The 17,308-nt window shown below is 40.4% G+C and overlaps 4 protein-coding genes across 8 annotated transcripts in view; 1 reads left to right on the top strand and 3 right to left on the bottom strand.

Moving 5' to 3' along the window:
* Nucleotides 1-17,308, bottom strand: part of LOC134214641 (uncharacterized) — a 205,824-nt gene that overhangs the window by 76,589 nt on the left and 111,927 nt on the right. The window lies entirely within an intron of this gene.
* LOC134214636 (uncharacterized) lies at nucleotides 3-774 on the bottom strand. Its single transcript, XM_062693959.1, has 3 exons — nucleotides 757-774; nucleotides 518-686; nucleotides 3-458 (listed from the first exon to the last, which is right to left on the bottom strand). Exons 2-3 carry the CDS (start codon nucleotides 640-642, stop codon nucleotides 212-214), a joined length of 372 nt encoding a protein of 123 aa, XP_062549943.1. The 5' UTR covers nucleotides 643-686; nucleotides 757-774; the 3' UTR covers nucleotides 3-211.
* Nucleotides 12,025-13,294, bottom strand: LOC134215028 (uncharacterized). Its single transcript, XM_062694291.1, has 5 exons — nucleotides 13,269-13,294; nucleotides 12,735-12,831; nucleotides 12,506-12,665; nucleotides 12,123-12,364; nucleotides 12,025-12,078 (listed from the first exon to the last, which is right to left on the bottom strand). The coding sequence occupies exons 1-5, from the start codon at nucleotides 13,292-13,294 to the stop codon at nucleotides 12,025-12,027; spliced, it is 579 nt and encodes a 192-aa protein (XP_062550275.1).
* LOC134214634 (probable aminoacyl tRNA synthase complex-interacting multifunctional protein 2) lies at nucleotides 14,891-16,632 on the top strand. 5 transcript variants are annotated; one of them, XM_062693957.1, is made up of 5 exons: nucleotides 14,891-15,026; nucleotides 15,084-15,302; nucleotides 15,570-15,770; nucleotides 15,826-16,060; nucleotides 16,120-16,632. In XM_062693957.1, the coding sequence occupies exons 2-5, from the start codon at nucleotides 15,183-15,185 to the stop codon at nucleotides 16,497-16,499; spliced, it is 936 nt and encodes a 311-aa protein (XP_062549941.1). In that variant the 5' UTR covers nucleotides 14,891-15,026; nucleotides 15,084-15,182; the 3' UTR covers nucleotides 16,500-16,632. The 5 variants fall into 5 exon arrangements, with proteins under 5 accessions (XP_062549941.1, XP_062549938.1, XP_062549942.1 ...); XM_062693954.1 differs by having other exon boundaries at nucleotides 15,084-15,350; XM_062693956.1 differs by having other exon boundaries at nucleotides 14,926-15,034; nucleotides 15,084-15,350.

Below are 17,308 nucleotides of genomic sequence, written 5' to 3'. Positions count from 1 at the left end.
TAAATTCAAATTTCATTTCAATTTATTTCACTTAAAACAAAGAAGAAATTATTCGTCACAGTAAATATCAATTAGCCCATTCACGCGAGCAGTAAACTCGACTTCGAGATCCCTCGCAACTTTCATTGGAAGCATGGACATGCGACGTCCTAGATAGCAACAGAAGTCCTTGTGCCGGTTTGTTTGTTCACTCTGGATCGACGACGCAACATCACCAACTATATCCATGATCTTGTGCATCTTGTTGTCCAGTGCCAATTCCTTCCGCTTTCTTTTTATTCGGTTCGGACACCGATGTTGACGACATTGGTGTGGAATTTTCATTCTCAACATCTTCCAATATCTCTAAGTCCTCATATTCTTGCTCCTCAACGATAAATGAATCCTGCCCATCCCCTTGAGGGCTGGTCAAAGCATCTTGTTGTTGTGTTACAGATGGTTTGTAGTTGCTTGTGGTGCTGGAAATTTAAATAACACATATAAATATTGAAGTAAATAAGTTATCAATCTTGATTACCTTCGACGCTTACAGTGCTCAGCCAGAAACGACAATTCTTCATAGAACCTCCACGTCGGTTCGTACACTGTAGCAGTGCCGGCACCGGATGCAGTTGTTTCCTCAACTCTACGAAGTTCCTTCATAAACCGATCCCGTAAGTGCTTCCACTTACTTTTCACTTCGTCGGCTATGTCGATAAAGAAAAAGAAGTAGGTAATTTGAAAGACATTCATTAATTCTCTAATGAGAAAACTTACTTGGTAATTTCACTTCGTTCGCCACATTCAACCAAACGTTGTCTTTAATAAAACATTCCTGTATGCTTTACTGCTTTTAACATACAGTACTGGATGCTTTTTAATTACGGAAATAAAATGAAACGTAAGAATATCATCTTCCTGAATATTCTCCATTTTTCTAGCTTTAAATTCGAAACCCGAAACGTATACGTTTATAAACAATAAAAATATTTTGACGTCTACCGCTTTGCCGTTGCGCTAGTTTCCAGATTTGTACTTTTTAGTACAGTGTCATTTTTACCGCAACGCCGTCATTGTGGGCTGCATCATATATTTTCATGTGTTGGAAATTTGCCGTTGCCGTTCTGCCGCATTGCCGTTCACATTGTGTTCGGGCACTAACGCTTAACAGATGTATCGCTGATTTATTATAAATTCGGTAGAAAACCGAATTATAGCCGCTATCGAAATTGGATTTTTCTCGCAATCCATACGTTAAACCTAAAGATAAGACTTGGCTTCGACTCTATTTACCAGGGTAAATTAGAAATTCGACTTCGAAGAGACTAAATTGGGGGTGTCCAAAATGTGTACATTTGTGGGGGCCAAAATATGTTGCACTGTCCAAAACGAGAAATATTTTCATTTCAGAAAATGGCTAATTTCACTGATTTATCAATAACTCAAGACAAAATTTTCAAAACGACTTATCTGCTTTTGTAAACAAAGAATCAAACGACGATTTGACGAATCTGATAGATCTCACGCAAACCAACACCATCAACAGGTAGCGGAATCCTTCACCTACCTATTGATGGTGTTGGTTACGGGGAGAGCTATCAGATGCGTCAAATCGTCGGTTGAATCTTTGTTTACAAAAGCAGATAAGTCGTTTTGAAAATTTTGTCTTGAACTGAAGCTCATTTCGATTTTCTATTTTCATAAATAAGATTTTATCTTTGAAATGGTATCATTTCCGCCCATATCGAACATGTATTTCAATAGATATAAGCATATATTGGGATGCACTTCCTCTAGGGGTCCAAAATAGGACAGTTCTAGATTGCTTTGAGAATAGGTCGTATGTGCAAAAGAGAGTCTCTCTTTGCTTGCGCTCTCTTTCGCTAATAGATAAGCTAATTTTGCATTTTTGCTACATTTTCACTTCAGCACGATAGACAAAGCTATTGTCTTTAGATATCTGCCAAGAAATCCGAAGTAAACTTTAGTATAGTTCTATAATAATCGAAAGAGAATGAAAGTCAAGAGAGCCTCTCTTTTGCACATACGACCCTGAGACATACGACCTATTCTCAAAGCACTCTAGAGTTACCCTAACATGTTGTTTTTTATTATGCGGGGAGTCATGGCTTGCTGCGCACTGATCGACGCGCTGTGGTGTTAATATATAATCACACGCTTATGGTAACTTACTCAAACTCTACAATGCGCTAAACAACGCATCAATTGGGTCCTAAAGCCCTACCTCGTTTATGGTTGCAAACGATAGTGCATCGGTCAAGAATACTTGTACCGTTGTTATAAAAATTCTGGTAAAATTCTAAATCAGTAAAAATAATATTTTTGTGTTTAAGACATTTTCAGGCAAATTTTGGGCTGTGCAACATTTCAGAACGAATGAACCATCAGCCCAAAACGTCAGCCCCATATATTAACTGTCAAAGGTTGAGTCAAGTGCCCTGCGGTGTTTTGCTAGTGCGTTTGAATCCGTACGTCAAACAAGACCGAAAATGTCGAGGTAGCATTTTTCATCTATTTTTCAATTTCAAATTAAACAATGTTCTTTTCGATTTTTGAGTCTAAAGAAAAACTGACACGTTTAGAATGATTACCTTCATCGTTCCCTGAAAGAAAATCGAATATCGATTCTTCATTTTAGGACCCAATTAGTTTGACAAATAAAACTTCGGAAGAAATTTCGGTTCGGAAGTCCCGACTTCCGAATTCTACACTCAACCAAGAAAACTAGTGATAACCATACGAATATCTTATGTTTTTTTGCTATAGACAAATCCAAGTAAAAATAAGAAGAAGACACACGACGGTGTTAACTTTGACAGATCCTACAGCACAGCATAGGAAGATCATTTTAAAATGCTTATAATAAATTCTAGACAAATTGTAAATAAAATCGGATTTATGTACGGTACGGAAAAAGTTCTGAATTACGTATCTGGAATCTTATCTCAATTTTTTGAATATTTTCCATAAATGTATCTATCATACATTTCGGAACTTTTTCCGTATCATACATCAATCAGTTTTTAATTACATTTTATCTAGAATTTATAATAAGCATTTTCTTGATCTTCCTATGCTGTGCTGTAGGATCTGTCAAAGTTAACACCGTCGTGTGTCTTCTTCTTAGTTTTACTTGGATTCGTCTATAAGAATTAGTTATAAATTTTATATTATTTTCTTATGAATTGACCGAGAATGATTTTCATAAGTTTGTCTTATGAAAATATTAAGTCTAATCAGTGCACGTAAAACAATTCATAAAGCAATCTTATGAACATCAAAAGTTGTTCAATATGAAAGTGATGATATTTTAAACACGATTTTGTGGGAAGTTATCACGGAGGCTTCCCACGGTACACAGCGGAACCGACACAACTCCCGGCGGGGTATTTCGGACGCGTAAAGTGGACGAGAAAAACAAGCGATTCGCTCTCCGCGGTGGTCAATTATTTACTTCAATTTACATTCAACATACAATAGACAACAACATATTCACAGGGCTGGCAAGGGATTATAAACATCGTACACATAACATTAGACTTGTCCAACATTCAACACTCCTCCTCGAGGTTTATCATCTCTAACAGATATCACAAAGTCCACAAAGTATTACCTCACAAAGTCAAACAAAGTTCTACATAGTTGGACACTCAGTCTTCGGTACTCTCCCTGCGTCGTCAGCCCCTGCTTCGTCTTCTTCACCGCTTAGTCTTCGTTATTCACGACTCATCCGGCACACAGCATCGGGTTTCTCCTCAATATTCGTCCACACAGTCATAAAAATCGGTTTCTTCTATCAGGCGCTCCTCCTCAAGCGAACGCCCATTGCTAGCTTTGCTTTGCACACTCATACGCCAATTCCGCTTCTTTTCTTCTGCAACTCTCAAGGCATACAGTCCTCCACGAAGTTCAGCAACGGCTTCCACTCTTCTTCCGAGGCTAATTATTTCGCACTGCGCTTTGTCGAAGTTCACTCTCAGTCCTTTCTGAGCCAGTTTCCGGACCGAAATCAATCCACTGTCCAGTCCCGGAACGTACAACACTTCCTTCATTACTACCTCGTTCACTTCGCCGTTGCCATCGATACACTTCAGCGTGCCTTCGCCTACTCCGGCAGATTTCACGGTGGAACCATCCGCCAACGTCACATCTCGCTTCACATACACGTCGATTTTGCTGAAGAATGCCCGGTCACTGGTCATGTGGCTCGAACAGCCACTATCCACGTACCAGTTCCCCTGCTGCCGATCGCCTCCCACGCCAAAACAAATTCGGGGGTCCCTCTTCGCTGCCGTTTTCGCTTCCGGTTCCCGCAGCATCGGGCAATTCATCCGGATGTGCCCCGGTTTCCGGCATTGGTAACAAATTCGTTCCCTCGCACGTTCGCTTCTTCTTCTTCTGTGCACACTCAATGCCCGGTCCTCACACTCACGGGTCATTCCTGCACGCTTCTCCATCCGTCGGTGGTACTCGTCCATCAGCCGCTGTTTCACAAACTCGATCGTCTGGTCCGCGTCTGGCCGGCTCTCCAACGCCGTCACCAGACCGTCGTATGACTCCGGCAAACTCCGGTAGATCATCGCGACCTGCAGCGAACTTTCGATCTTTTGACCGGCACACGATAGCCTATCAAAAAGCTCTTCGATGACGAACAGATGCGCTTCCATATCCGCACCTTCTTCGTAGTTCAAACTACACAGCTTCTTCAGAAGCGACACTCGCGACGTAACCGTAGCCTTTTCGTGGTACTTCTTCAATTTCTTCCACACATCGACCGCCGAGTTGGCGTCTTTCACTAACGGCAACTGATTATCTTCGACGTTAAGAATAATCATTGCCCTCGCCTTCTGATCTTCTTTCGACCATCTCGCAGTCTCTGGCTCCGGTTTCTTCTCATTCACCGTATGCCACAGGTCGACACTGATCAGAAGCATTTCAATTTTTATTTTCCACGTTTGGTAATTCTTATTACCCAAACGCGCGATCGAAACTTTTTCAGCCATTTCGAAATCGTTCGTTTTCTGATGGCGCACACTGTAATCCCGTACACACACGAAGTCGGTACACAACAATGTCTTCGATCACCACCGGCTACAGTTACAGCTCGTTGCACAAAATGGTTCTCAGTCCGCACTAATTGCTTCCGAATCCAGCTTCGATGGAACGAAACACAGCTGGCAATCCGGACACTAACCACCTCCCGGTAATCACTATTTACCTTTTCCAACGTTCTCAGCTGCATTAACCACTTACTGCAGCACAGTCTAACGAGTGGAACAAATTTGCTCCCGCCGAACGACAAGCACAAAGGGTAGCGTCCGCGGGCAAACTTTCACACTGTTTTTAGCGAAATCTACCGTTTTCTCCACTATCACTGGGCCAATAACCTGTGGGAAGTTATCACTGAGGCTTCCCACGGTACACAGCGGAACCGACACAACTCCCGGCGGGGTATTTCGGACGCGTAAAGTGGACGAGAAAAACACAAGCGATTCGCTCTCCGCGGTGGTCGTTTACTACTTCTATTTACATTCAACATACAATAGACAACAACATATTCACAGGGCTGGTAAGGGATTATAAACATCGTACACATAACATTAGACTTGTCCAACATTCAACAGATTCTTATATATGTTGTGCTCTTTCACGAAATCAATAGAGAAATAAAAAACAAAACCACCTCTCAAATCATTGTTCAGCGTAATATTTTTTTTTATTTTAAGCCTTGTAAACGTTCCATTTTATATAAAGAGATTTAAACTAATGTAATATAAAATGTACTACATATTTGTTTCGCAAACATTACTCATATCAATATCATCTCCGATAGACATGGCGGCGAAGCCTCAATAAAAAATAAAGACCGGAATCTAACCTGGCAACAGCTGGACATCGCTTAGGATGGTGATCTTACAAGTCGGCCCTTTGCACCACTGGAGGTGTACAGGACCCATAGGTAAAGTAATCCGATAGACATTCCGCCAAGATGGTTGCATCGCACCAGACTCGAAAGTCGTTTACTCGTCGGAGATTTCCTCTTCCGCAGGTGGGATGGCACGAAATTTATCGATGAGCTGCCCGCATAATAAAAAACAACATGTTATATGGTCAGAATCATTATTACGATGTAAGATATAGCTTCACAGTTTACGTTGCGGTTATCGAATACTTTTCGATCGATTCAACCATAACTGCTCGACATCATCACTAAATGTCAACATATAACATGCTGTCTCTAAAATGTTCTTTATTTCCTGCATTATATGTCAATATTTTATCATACTGTTGAGCGAAAATTTTGCACGCGAAAACAGACGATTTTTTATGGTGACATAACTTAACAACCCATTCAACATATTGTTATTTGTCAAATAACCGTACCACAAACTGTTAAAACTTTATATGAGATTGTTCATTTACAGTTGTCAACAGTAAAGGATACTGTTGTCGACCGCACGGGAAAATATCCATGTACAGTTTGTAATTATGCGGGTGGTATCTTGCGTCAACAATTTTCTATAAAATATTGATATGGATTTTAGAAATAAGAAACCTTAACAAGAGGAAACAATTACTCACTATATTGAACCACCAATTTACAATTTACAATATTCACTTTTCCCGGCTGATTGCCAGTAAGTCTGCGATGAGAACTGCGTCCACGACATATTTCGCCATATTAAATACCATTTCATAAGATTTGTCTTATGAGTTTTTCACATCAAGAGCTGTGATGAAAATTATAAGAGGTGTCTTATGTTTTATTTTTTCTATAGACAACTCTTATGAACTTCATAAGATACAAAAATGAATTTTATTACAGGCCAATACTTATCATAAGAGGCTCAATGAAAATGGAATTCGATTATTTTGTCACGCTTTATAAGATGAGGCTTATGATATTCCTCACTCAAAATATTATTCATGTTCAATTCATTAGCAAAAACATATAGCTTTTTTCCATAATGGTTTTCATATGATTATTATATCAGAATCATATAGATTATGTTTATTATATTAATCATATAACTTTTATATAAAATAAATATAGAAATTGAGAGCAATATGTGTTCCAATCATATACCAAATCCTATAAATTTTATCTTATTTGACATTTAAAACCATATAAATTTCCAATAAAATTTATAAGATTTTCAAGCACATTTGAAATACCATTCAAATAAAAGCGCGAAAAATAAAATTGTTACTCCAGTTATCCCAATATATATCAAATGTTCCAGATTCATTATGCTGTTTCGAAAACAACATTCTGAATTTAGACCACTTGATATATATTGTGATAACAGAAGCAAATCAATTTCTAATTAAAAACATGTTTTAAAAATACGCTTATCCATTTATTATGCTATATCTAATGATTTATCTACTTATGTAGGTACAATTATCTCTTATCCTAGTTATCTATATTAAAACATGATTTATTACGGAAGTAAAAATGACCATCAATATTGTATAACGTAACAGGTGGAACATTGAAAGAATCAATTGGAATGAGCTCAGCGTTCCGAATACTTTCAATTGCCTCATATGCCAAGTAGTGATTGTCAAACATCCCAGTTCTCCAAGCTTGAACAACCAAGTAACAAATATCGCTGTGTTTTACAACATCTAGTATTTGATATAAGAATGTATTGATTTTGTCGACTATTGAAATAAAGTATCCTGCTCTATATTTGGTTCCTTTGAACACAATTTCATTTGTGCATAATATTTCAAACCCTGAATCAATGACAATCGGTTGAATGAGCATCTTATAATAACATCTTGAACGCACGTCACACAGATCAAAATTTGCTTCAACGGAAACCTTAAAGAAATTGTCATTCAAAAGCTCATAGGCAAATTGCAAAGAAGCTTTTACACACAACGTGTAGCAGATGTTTTTGCGTGAGGACATTATGTGCGAATATTGTTTGAAGCCTTTGTGTTTTGCTTCGTTCCTAAAACACATCATTTTTTCTACAGGTCCAGATGTACGAATAATATTTGGGTAATGGACCAAAAAATGGTGTTTCGGTTTGAGATCTCTTTTAAAAAGCGCCAGATACAAATTATGGTGTTCACAAATCAAATCTTTGAGTATATCAAGTTCTTCATTTGTAAAAGAGCGTTTTAAACACATATCTACTAATTTTACTAAAGAAGTGCAATACACCCACACTTCATCTTCTCTTGGGATAAACCGTCCAGCAATAAAAGTAAAATAGTGACTCAATATGCGCATTTCATTTGATGTTAGACGAATGGATACAGATTTACGTTTCTCCTTACTGTTATACGTTTCAGTTATGTTTGGCATCCGTTTGAGTTCGCTATCCAAGCTGAGTTCACCGATGTTACGACGAATTGTATTAAAATCATCTATTGTAAAGTACTTCTTACGGTAAATACAGTAATCTAAAACTTCCGTAAAACCATATTTGCATATACCGGTGCTGAATAAGTCATGCATTGGATCAACACTTTTATTCTCCACTACATGGAATGATGGCAGTTTATTAAACACCGAGTACCCTTGTACACCTGTTTCGCTATGCATATCAGTTTCTATATCTTCTTCATAGTCAGCCCTGCGTCGCATACAGTCAGCATGCTCATTAACATCGCTCTTCAAAAGTTCTTTAGGTCGTCTACAAAAGCGACAGTAGAAACTAGCATTGAAACTGCTGGACATGCACAAGGTAGTATGTATTCCCAAGTTGTCGCCTTGCAACAGACATAGAGCGAATCTAACATTTATCGCTTTGCGATTAATATTTAGCTCTACTGGATCTTGTTCTAGTTTAGTGAACTCCGCAATTAATGCATCTAGCAAACTGTTGATTCCACTGCCTTTTACATCTACTTTTCTCAACATACCAGCTACAAAAATATTATTCAACTTGGCTTGAAATTCTTCTGGGACCATGGGAAAATTATAGTAGATTCCAAATACGGAGTGTCGATTATTATGCGAACTTTGACTATCATTTACTTCAAATTCGTCCGTATACAACCAGATAGGTAAAACAATTTCGTCTGCGTATTTCTCTTTGATTTCTTTCCATTTTGTTCCATTAACGTAGTTTCGTATTTGATCTGATTTTTCTTACTCGAGCGTTCTGGTGACAATCTTCTGGAGTACGTCATTTGACTCTAAGAACGAAGTTATTTGAAATTTTAAAGGCATCAATATTAATAAGCTTTGATCATGACTTATATCTAATTCTTCACTAAAACTGATAGGATTTCTATTTAGCTTATTTTTTCTACGGTTATGACTGTTGGCAATCGCAGGTTATCTGTCTTATACAAATAATTAAAAAACTTAAAATCCGAACTAATAAAACCGAAAACATTTGTCATTTTCTGTAGATAATTCTTAAAATTAAATGCATCATCAATATTGTCTGACGTCATATTCAAATCGGATAGGAGGCGACCTAGCTCCGAAAATATGAGACCTGCTTTCCGCTGTATATCATACACATCTTTTCTAGTGATGTTATTTTTGTTGTGTAAACCAACCGTAAACATTAAAGCTGCCTGGTCTACCGCGTCACGTTTCTCTGTAATCTCAATGTTTTCTGCGTATTCCGTCGTTTCGCCACACTTCTGTTTTTTTGGACTGGTGCTGCAATGTGCGTTGTAATAATTTCTATCTTCGTCGATAGGAATATCACTGATGGTGCTCTTCTCTTTTTGATGTGGAACAGAGTGTAACATCAGATGCTTTTTAAACGGGTAAAATTTCGAAAACACTAGTCTACATGATGGTCCAGTACATTCGTACCGGTAGTCCACCGGTACACGATGATACTCTTTGATATGTTCCAGGTATAAATCTACTGATTGGAACGCATGACTGCAGGTTTTTATCATACAAGGGAACATCATCTTTAATGTTGCTCCTAGGTGGCTTCGAAGTCGACGGAACGATTGGTTCGACGAAGAGTGCAGACAGATTCTGGAGGAGAAGGACGCAGCGCGGGCGGTCGCGCTGCAGCAAGGTACCCGGCAGAACGTGGAACGTTATAGACGGAAGCGGAGACAACAGACCCGCCTTTTTCAGGAGAAGAAACGCCGCCTGGAAGAAGCGGAGTGCGAGGAGATGGAACAGCTGTGCCGTTCTCAAGATGCACGCAAGTTCTATCAGAAGCTCAACGCATCCCGCAAAGGCTTCGTGCCGCGAGCCGAAATGTGCCGGGATAAGGATGGGAGCATCTTGACGGACGAACGTGTGGTGATCGAAAGGTGGAAGCAGCACTACGAGGAACATCTGAATGGCGCTGAGAGTACAGGCAATGAAAGTCAAGGCAGCGGAGGAGATGACTACGTCAGTTCAGCGGACGATGGAAGCCAACCAGCCCCACCTTGAGGGAAGTTAAGGATGCCATTCAACAGCTAAAGACCAATAAAGCAGCTGGTAAGGATGGTATCGGAGCTGAGCTCATCAAGATGGGCCCGGAAAAGCTGGCCACTTGCCTGCACAAACTGATAGTCAGAATCTGGGAAAACGAACAGCTACCGGAGGAGTGGAAGGAAGGGTTATATGCCCCATCTACAAGAAAGGTGACAAACTGGAGTGTGAGAACTTTCGAGCGATCACCATCCTTAATGCCGCCTACAAAGTGATATCCCAGATCATCTTCCGTCGTCTGTCACCATTAGTGAACGAGTTCGTGGGAAGTTATCAAGCCGGCTTCGTTGACGGCCGCTCGACAACGGACCAGATCTTTACTGTACGGCAAATCCTTCAAAAATGCCGTGAATACCAGGTCCCAACGCACCATCTGTTCGTTGATTTCAAGGCGGCATACGACAGTATAGACCGCGTAGAGCTATGGAAAATTATGGACGAGAACAGCTTCCTGGAAAGCTTACCAGACTGATCAAAGCAACGGTGGATGGTGTGCAAAACTGTGTGAAGATCTCGGGCGAACACTCCAGTTCGTTCGAATCGCGCCGGGGACTAAGACAAGGTGATGGACTTTCGTGCCTGTTGTTCAACATTGCGCTAGAAGGTGTCATGCGGAGAGCCGGGTGTAACAGCCGGGGAACGATTTTCAACAGATCCAGTCAATTTATTTGCTTCGCGGATGACATGGACATTGTCGGCCGAACATTTGCAAAGGTGGCAGAACTGTACACCCGCCTAAAACGTGAAGCAACAAAAGTTGGACTGGTGGTGAATGCGTCAAAGACAAAGTACATGCTTGTGGGTGGAACCGAGCGCGACAGGGTCCGCCTGGGAAGCAGTGTTACGATAGACGGGGATACCTTCGAGGTGGTCGAGGAATTCGTCTACCTCGGATCCTTGCTAACGGCTGACAACAACGTTAGTCGTGAAATACGAAGGCGCATCATCTGTGGAAGTCGGGCCTACTACGGGCTCCAGAAGAAACTGCGGTCGAAAAGATTCGCCACCGCACCAAATGTGTCATGTACAAGACGTTAATAAGACCGGTAGTCCTCTACGGACATGAAACATGGACAATGCTCGAGGAGGACTTGCAAGCACTCGGAGTATTCGAGAGACGGGTGCTTAGGACCATCTTTGGCGGTGTACAAGAAGACGGTGTGTGGCGGCGAAGAATGAACCATGAGCTCGCCCAGCTCTACGGCGAACCCAGTATCCAGAAGGTAGCTAAAGCCGGAAGGGTACGATGGGCAGGGCATGTTGCAAGAATGCCGGACAGCAACCCTGCAAAGATGGTGTTCGCTTCCGATCCGGCAGGTACGAGACGACGTGGAGCGCAGCGAGCGAGATGGGCAGACCAGGTGCAGAACGACTTGGCGAGCGTGGGGCGTATTCGAGGATGGAGAGATGCGGCCTCGAACCGTGTATTGTGGCGTCAAATTGTTGATTCAGTGTTATCTGTATAGATGTAGACTAAATAAATGAAATGAATGAAGGTGGCTTCTAAGTATGCTTTAAGGCGATTAATGGTCACATATGATTCAGGACGTACTATGCCGTATGCTGAGTTGGCAATGAAGTGCCAAATCAGTTTTGACACTTTAGAGTACGGCAGTCCAAAAACAACTGATAGTTTTATCAGCACGTCCGTGGCTCTAGCGATAGATGGTAGTTCGTAACAGACATCCGAAAAACACACGAAGAAACGTCCTTCGATATTATCTATTCCGGTTCCGAGTACAACCAGCTTTGGAACAACCGCTATTTTTCTTTCTGCATATGATGCATACGTCTCTTGAACTTTCGCAGTTATTTCTATATATTCGACGAAGAGAATCGTGTCATGCTGTGCCATATAAATAGTTGGTTTGAACCGTCGTCCAACTATAAGAGGTGGCAAAACCGTGCTCAAGCCAAGTAGAAGAGCGCATAGTTTAACGTCTGAAAAAATTGAAAAATTCGAATGAGCTCAAGGAAAAGAAATATAAATTAGAATTAGTTACAACTTGCAAAATACACCTTACTGATAAAGTTTCACAGTTTTTTATCTAAGGATTGCATAGCTTCACCATATTTGCTTACCTTTGTTGGTGCTGCTATTCGTTAGATGTTTTACAAGTTTGACAACCGATGGATCGGTTCCCTTTCGAGCAATGTACGTTACAATCGCTGGAGTAATCGAATCCAGTTTATCGATTCCATCCGTTGCACCAACCTCTAGGAGACGATAATCAATGTCGATCTGTAGAAGAAATATTGCATTTTTTTATAGCTTTTACCGCATTTCACCATTTGTAAACATTAAACTTACTAGTTGATATCCGTGCGCTGATTTATAATGCGAATATGTAGTGAGCAACCGTTCAACGAGACTAGCAGATTTTAAATATTGTTTCCGGTGAATAAAACTCAGAGGCCATTTGGGATCGTTAAAAAATTACGTCCATCGTTTTTCGGCATTTTCAACCCCCCTCCCACCCCTCCTGTCACAAACTGTCACAAATAATTGACCCCCCCCCTCCCCCTGTACGTACATGTCTCATTTATATTTTAGCGATTACTGTGGTTTATCTTTTTCGTACACTATTTTCACAATAACATAGTGAGTTATGTCCCTTACTAACAGTTTGAATGTTTTTAAAATGCAAGTTGTTTCTAAAATGCTTTCAGTATTTTTTTCTTGTGGACGGACGTCACATAAGACGAACCCCCCTCCCTCCCCCTGTCACAAACTGTCACAAAACTCTGACCCCCTCCCCCCCTCAAACCTTGGACGTAATTTTTGAACGGCCCCTTTGTGCAAAACAGAATCCCATGGGTGCTGATTCAAAATTAACCAGTTTACAGCATCTTGAGCTTCTGGTTCTTCATGGGGTTGATGAACAGCACACAATTTCAAACTTTTGGCGTGTTCGTGCTCTTTAATTTAGGTTTTACGTTTTTTCTGCTTCAGATTTGCAATTTTATTTGCTATTTTACCACCATGGTTGCGACGATCGCCGCCTCGGCTGATGTAATAATTGTCCTGTAAATGCATAGTATGTAAAACAATAGTAGAAAAAATTGTTTTTTATTTACCTTTATCTCAAACTTGAATAAGATTGTGATAGCTTCGGCGTATGTCTCCAAATCTTCTGTTCGGAGTCTGGACTTATGCTGTAGATGAAACTTTGCGATAGTTGTTGATAATTGCAACTGTTTGGGTTCTGAAAGTTCACCAATTTTCGCTTTCTCGATAATATCCTTTCCTTCTATGGTAGCTTCCAAGAGCGTAAGAAGAGTGCTTGCTGAAAATACGCTGCTCTGTGTTGCTACATCTAGCTCTGCCACCGGCTTGTCTTCCGTACCACATTCTGTCACCGAAGAAATAGGAGCGACAGGTACTGTAGCCTGCGGAAGGGATTGAGAATGTTTACCGAGATATCCTGAAACACCAGCCTGCACTGAACATTCGCCGTTTTCCGCAGATGTTAGCTTGGGAGCTTCTGCCGTCTGTTTATCTTTCAAACAAGAATCCGATGAGAAATTGGAACATTCTGCAAGCTCTTCTGAGACACCAGCTACTGTGAACTCGTCGCTTGCCGCAACTGGAGGCACATAACTGCGACAAACTGCAGACTGAGCTGAGTGAGAACATGTATCAACAACTTCCGCCTTAGCCTGTAATTCCTCCGATGTTTCTTTGTTTATCACAATGGATCCGGTGACAGGTATGGATCGAGGTAGCGGTGCTAAATATGCACTAGCGGTCAACGGTTTCGGAGCTGTTTGCACAACATACAATTTCTGTAAAAATAACACCAAATTAATCATATATGTGAATATAAATATTTTCGGAAATATTTTACATTTCGCTTCCTCCAACCGTCAATAATATCGAAAAGTACTTCATACTTCCATTGAACTGATGTTGATTCCAATTTGTTTTTAAAATCTTCGAACGATATGGATACCAACTCATACAGAGTGATCCCGCATTCTAAAACAACGAACATTAAAGTAATGAATTGGGATTATTATGAAACTTGAATTACCTCTGAACACCTGAAGTAAATCGTCAAGGAATCCTAAATCCGCTAGCAAGTTTTGCGCACTGGCTGCCATCTTGATTCTGTGTACACTACATTATTTGCACATTAGATAATCATATAAAATTTATCTGATTATGAAATGAACCAATGCATATGATTTTTCAGATAACATCAATTAGAGATTCAAATCATTTTCATAATGTTACCTTTTAGTTCTTAATCAAGTATCTGATAGGTGTTATTGGACTTAAATAAAATTGATTAAATAGATATCATGAGATGGGTATTATATTTTTCATATAAATTTAATCATATTTATTGGTTCAGTGTAAGACAGTTTAGCTGAGTGTAAGTTGGTGCTACGCCGACAATACGTTATTTTTGTTATTTTTAAACAATGTTACATTACGTTACTATTATGTCGGTATAATGCTTTGTTCGATAATATGGACGAACCCCTCTCCTGTGACATTTCGTTACAAATTGCAAACATCTGTCAAACCGCAGTGCGAAACGTGAAAGATTTTCCGAGCTCGGAGCCGCTGTCGTGAAGAAAAATTGATAATTTTCAAGTAAAATGGTAAAATGCCGTATATTTTTAGTGTTTCATTAACAACAACCTGTTTCAGTGTTAAAACTTGTGTGACAAGACACTCCGGCTTCTAACCGATCACCGAAACGAATACGAAACTTTGAAAGTAACCAGCTTCCGTTGATTATAAAAGAAAATGTACGATTTGAAACCAATCCTGAAACCGGTCCACGTCGAACTACCGACCTGCATGTACGCTATGAAACCAGTCATCCAACACGGCGATGGCGTAGCCACGGCGGCCCAAAGCAGCACGGTATTTATGGATCATTTATCCGTAAAAATTAAGATGTTACTCCTCAAGGTTTTGTAGAACACTTCTTACTGTAATCGCCTTTCTGTATTTTTGTTTCTCTTCCTAATCAACAATGATCATCAGGATTCTTATTGATGATTTTTCTTTTGCAATAAGCTTATCTTCCTTCCGATAAACGATAGTGGGACATTTCTTTTGCTTTCGATGTTGCAGTTGTTATTTGTTCCAAATGGATTGAACAGTAAATTACTTTCATCTCCCCTGTAGGAAGATCTTCCAGAAATGCAAGCACTAGCGGCTAAGCAAGAAAAAATCTTGAAACAATTAACTGAATTGCGTCAGCAGTTGGTCCTAATGCGGACAGATCTGAAATTGTGCAGTAAACCACCCCAACCGAATGCCCAGAATCCATCCTCGAAGACTAACTCCCAGAGTAAATCACAAACCAAGAAAATTGAACCTATCAATGTAAGTAACATTCCTTTTCCACTTTATCCACCTATATCAGATTTATTGTTTGCAGACTTCCTTCTTACAAGACTTCGTAGTTAATGCAAGTCCCGAAAATATTCCCTACGGATTACTGGCGCTGAAGAAGCTATGGATCGATCGCTTAAATTTGCAAGTGGATTGCTTCACCCATTCAACAGTACCCAAACTAAGCGAAGAGGCGCTGAATTTCCAAACGCAAATTACCGGCTTCGACCCGAAACTGGACAATCTTCCACGTATCAAGGTGACCCTCATCTGGAAAAATGGTAAGGCGAAGTTCTATTCAATAACATTGACTTGTTATGATCGTGTGCATTATTTTAAGTGGGTACCTATACCGAAATGATCACTTCTCCAACGGCATATGTTCCGATATGTGGAGAGGTTAACATCCTGCGCTTCCTGTCCCGCTGCGGGCCAAGTGAGTTCAACTACGAACGGAACGACGACGTCGTAGAGGTGGATTCAATTTTGGACACCTGCTACCAGCTGATCAACAAGGAAAACATCAAGGACAAGAAGCAGGTGCTGAAAATTCTCAGCTCAAAGCTGGGCAAGACCCCAAGCTTCGGTGGGGATGAGGTCTCTCTATGCGACATTGCAGCTACCAGCGCGATCAAGCAAATGCAAAAAGCTCTTGCTAAGGACATCAATCCCAGCATGTCGAAGCTGATCGGACGGGTGTCCGCCGTGGTTGGCTTTTAAACGCGGAAGGTGAGACAAACACTATGAGATGAGTTCTTTTTAATTTATATTGATCCGCTTTAAGATAACAATGCGTTGCGCATGTTTCATCCTCTGTAAAAGCATTTGAATAAACGCTACATATGAAACGTTATTTGAAGCAACATTTTCAGAAGAGACTGTACAAAGAGCGAACAATAATTGATTGAACTGGACCTGAGTTGCGTGCTCTTGCCTACGCAATGCGGTCGTGTCTGAGCTTGACGACCGACTGGCAAATAGCTCACATAACCTCACTTGATCAGTACAGTTGCTGATGGAGAATGTGTGTAGCCGCCAGATATTCTAAGTACTCACGCGTGAACGTGTACTATACACATGTGGATGTGTTGGCTTGACAAATGGATTGCAAATGATTTGACTATGCGTCCAATTTGGGAATCTCGAGCTTATTCAGTAGCCGTTAGGTTGCGAAGGCCGACGGAGGTCCTTCGTAGATTAGCTGTTTAAACCACCAGTCTTGCGTACTGAGGGTCGTGGGTACGAGTCCCATCGAAGGGAAAGTGGTTACCTTCAATACATTTTCCAAAACAATATCTTCCACATAATGTACATATTCTCATATGATGTAGTAGGGTAAATTGCCTGTTTGGTCAACACTGCCAACTTAGGCATGCTGATAAACGTCAGTTAATAACGGACAGATATGGAAGCGAGTGAAAAGGACATACGTAAACAACTACAACATAAAAACATAAATAAAGAAACAGAGGAAAATAGAAATTAAAAATCTTTTCAGTAGTAGGAAAGTTTATTAAATATCGATCGAG

Source organism: Armigeres subalbatus, chromosome 2, assembly GCF_024139115.2.
Source record: "Armigeres subalbatus isolate Guangzhou_Male chromosome 2, GZ_Asu_2, whole genome shotgun sequence".
Classification (NCBI taxonomy): Eukaryota; Metazoa; Arthropoda; class Insecta; order Diptera; family Culicidae; genus Armigeres; species Armigeres subalbatus.
The sequence above is the reverse complement of the archived record's forward strand: the minus strand, read 5'-3'. Positions and strand labels throughout refer to the sequence as shown.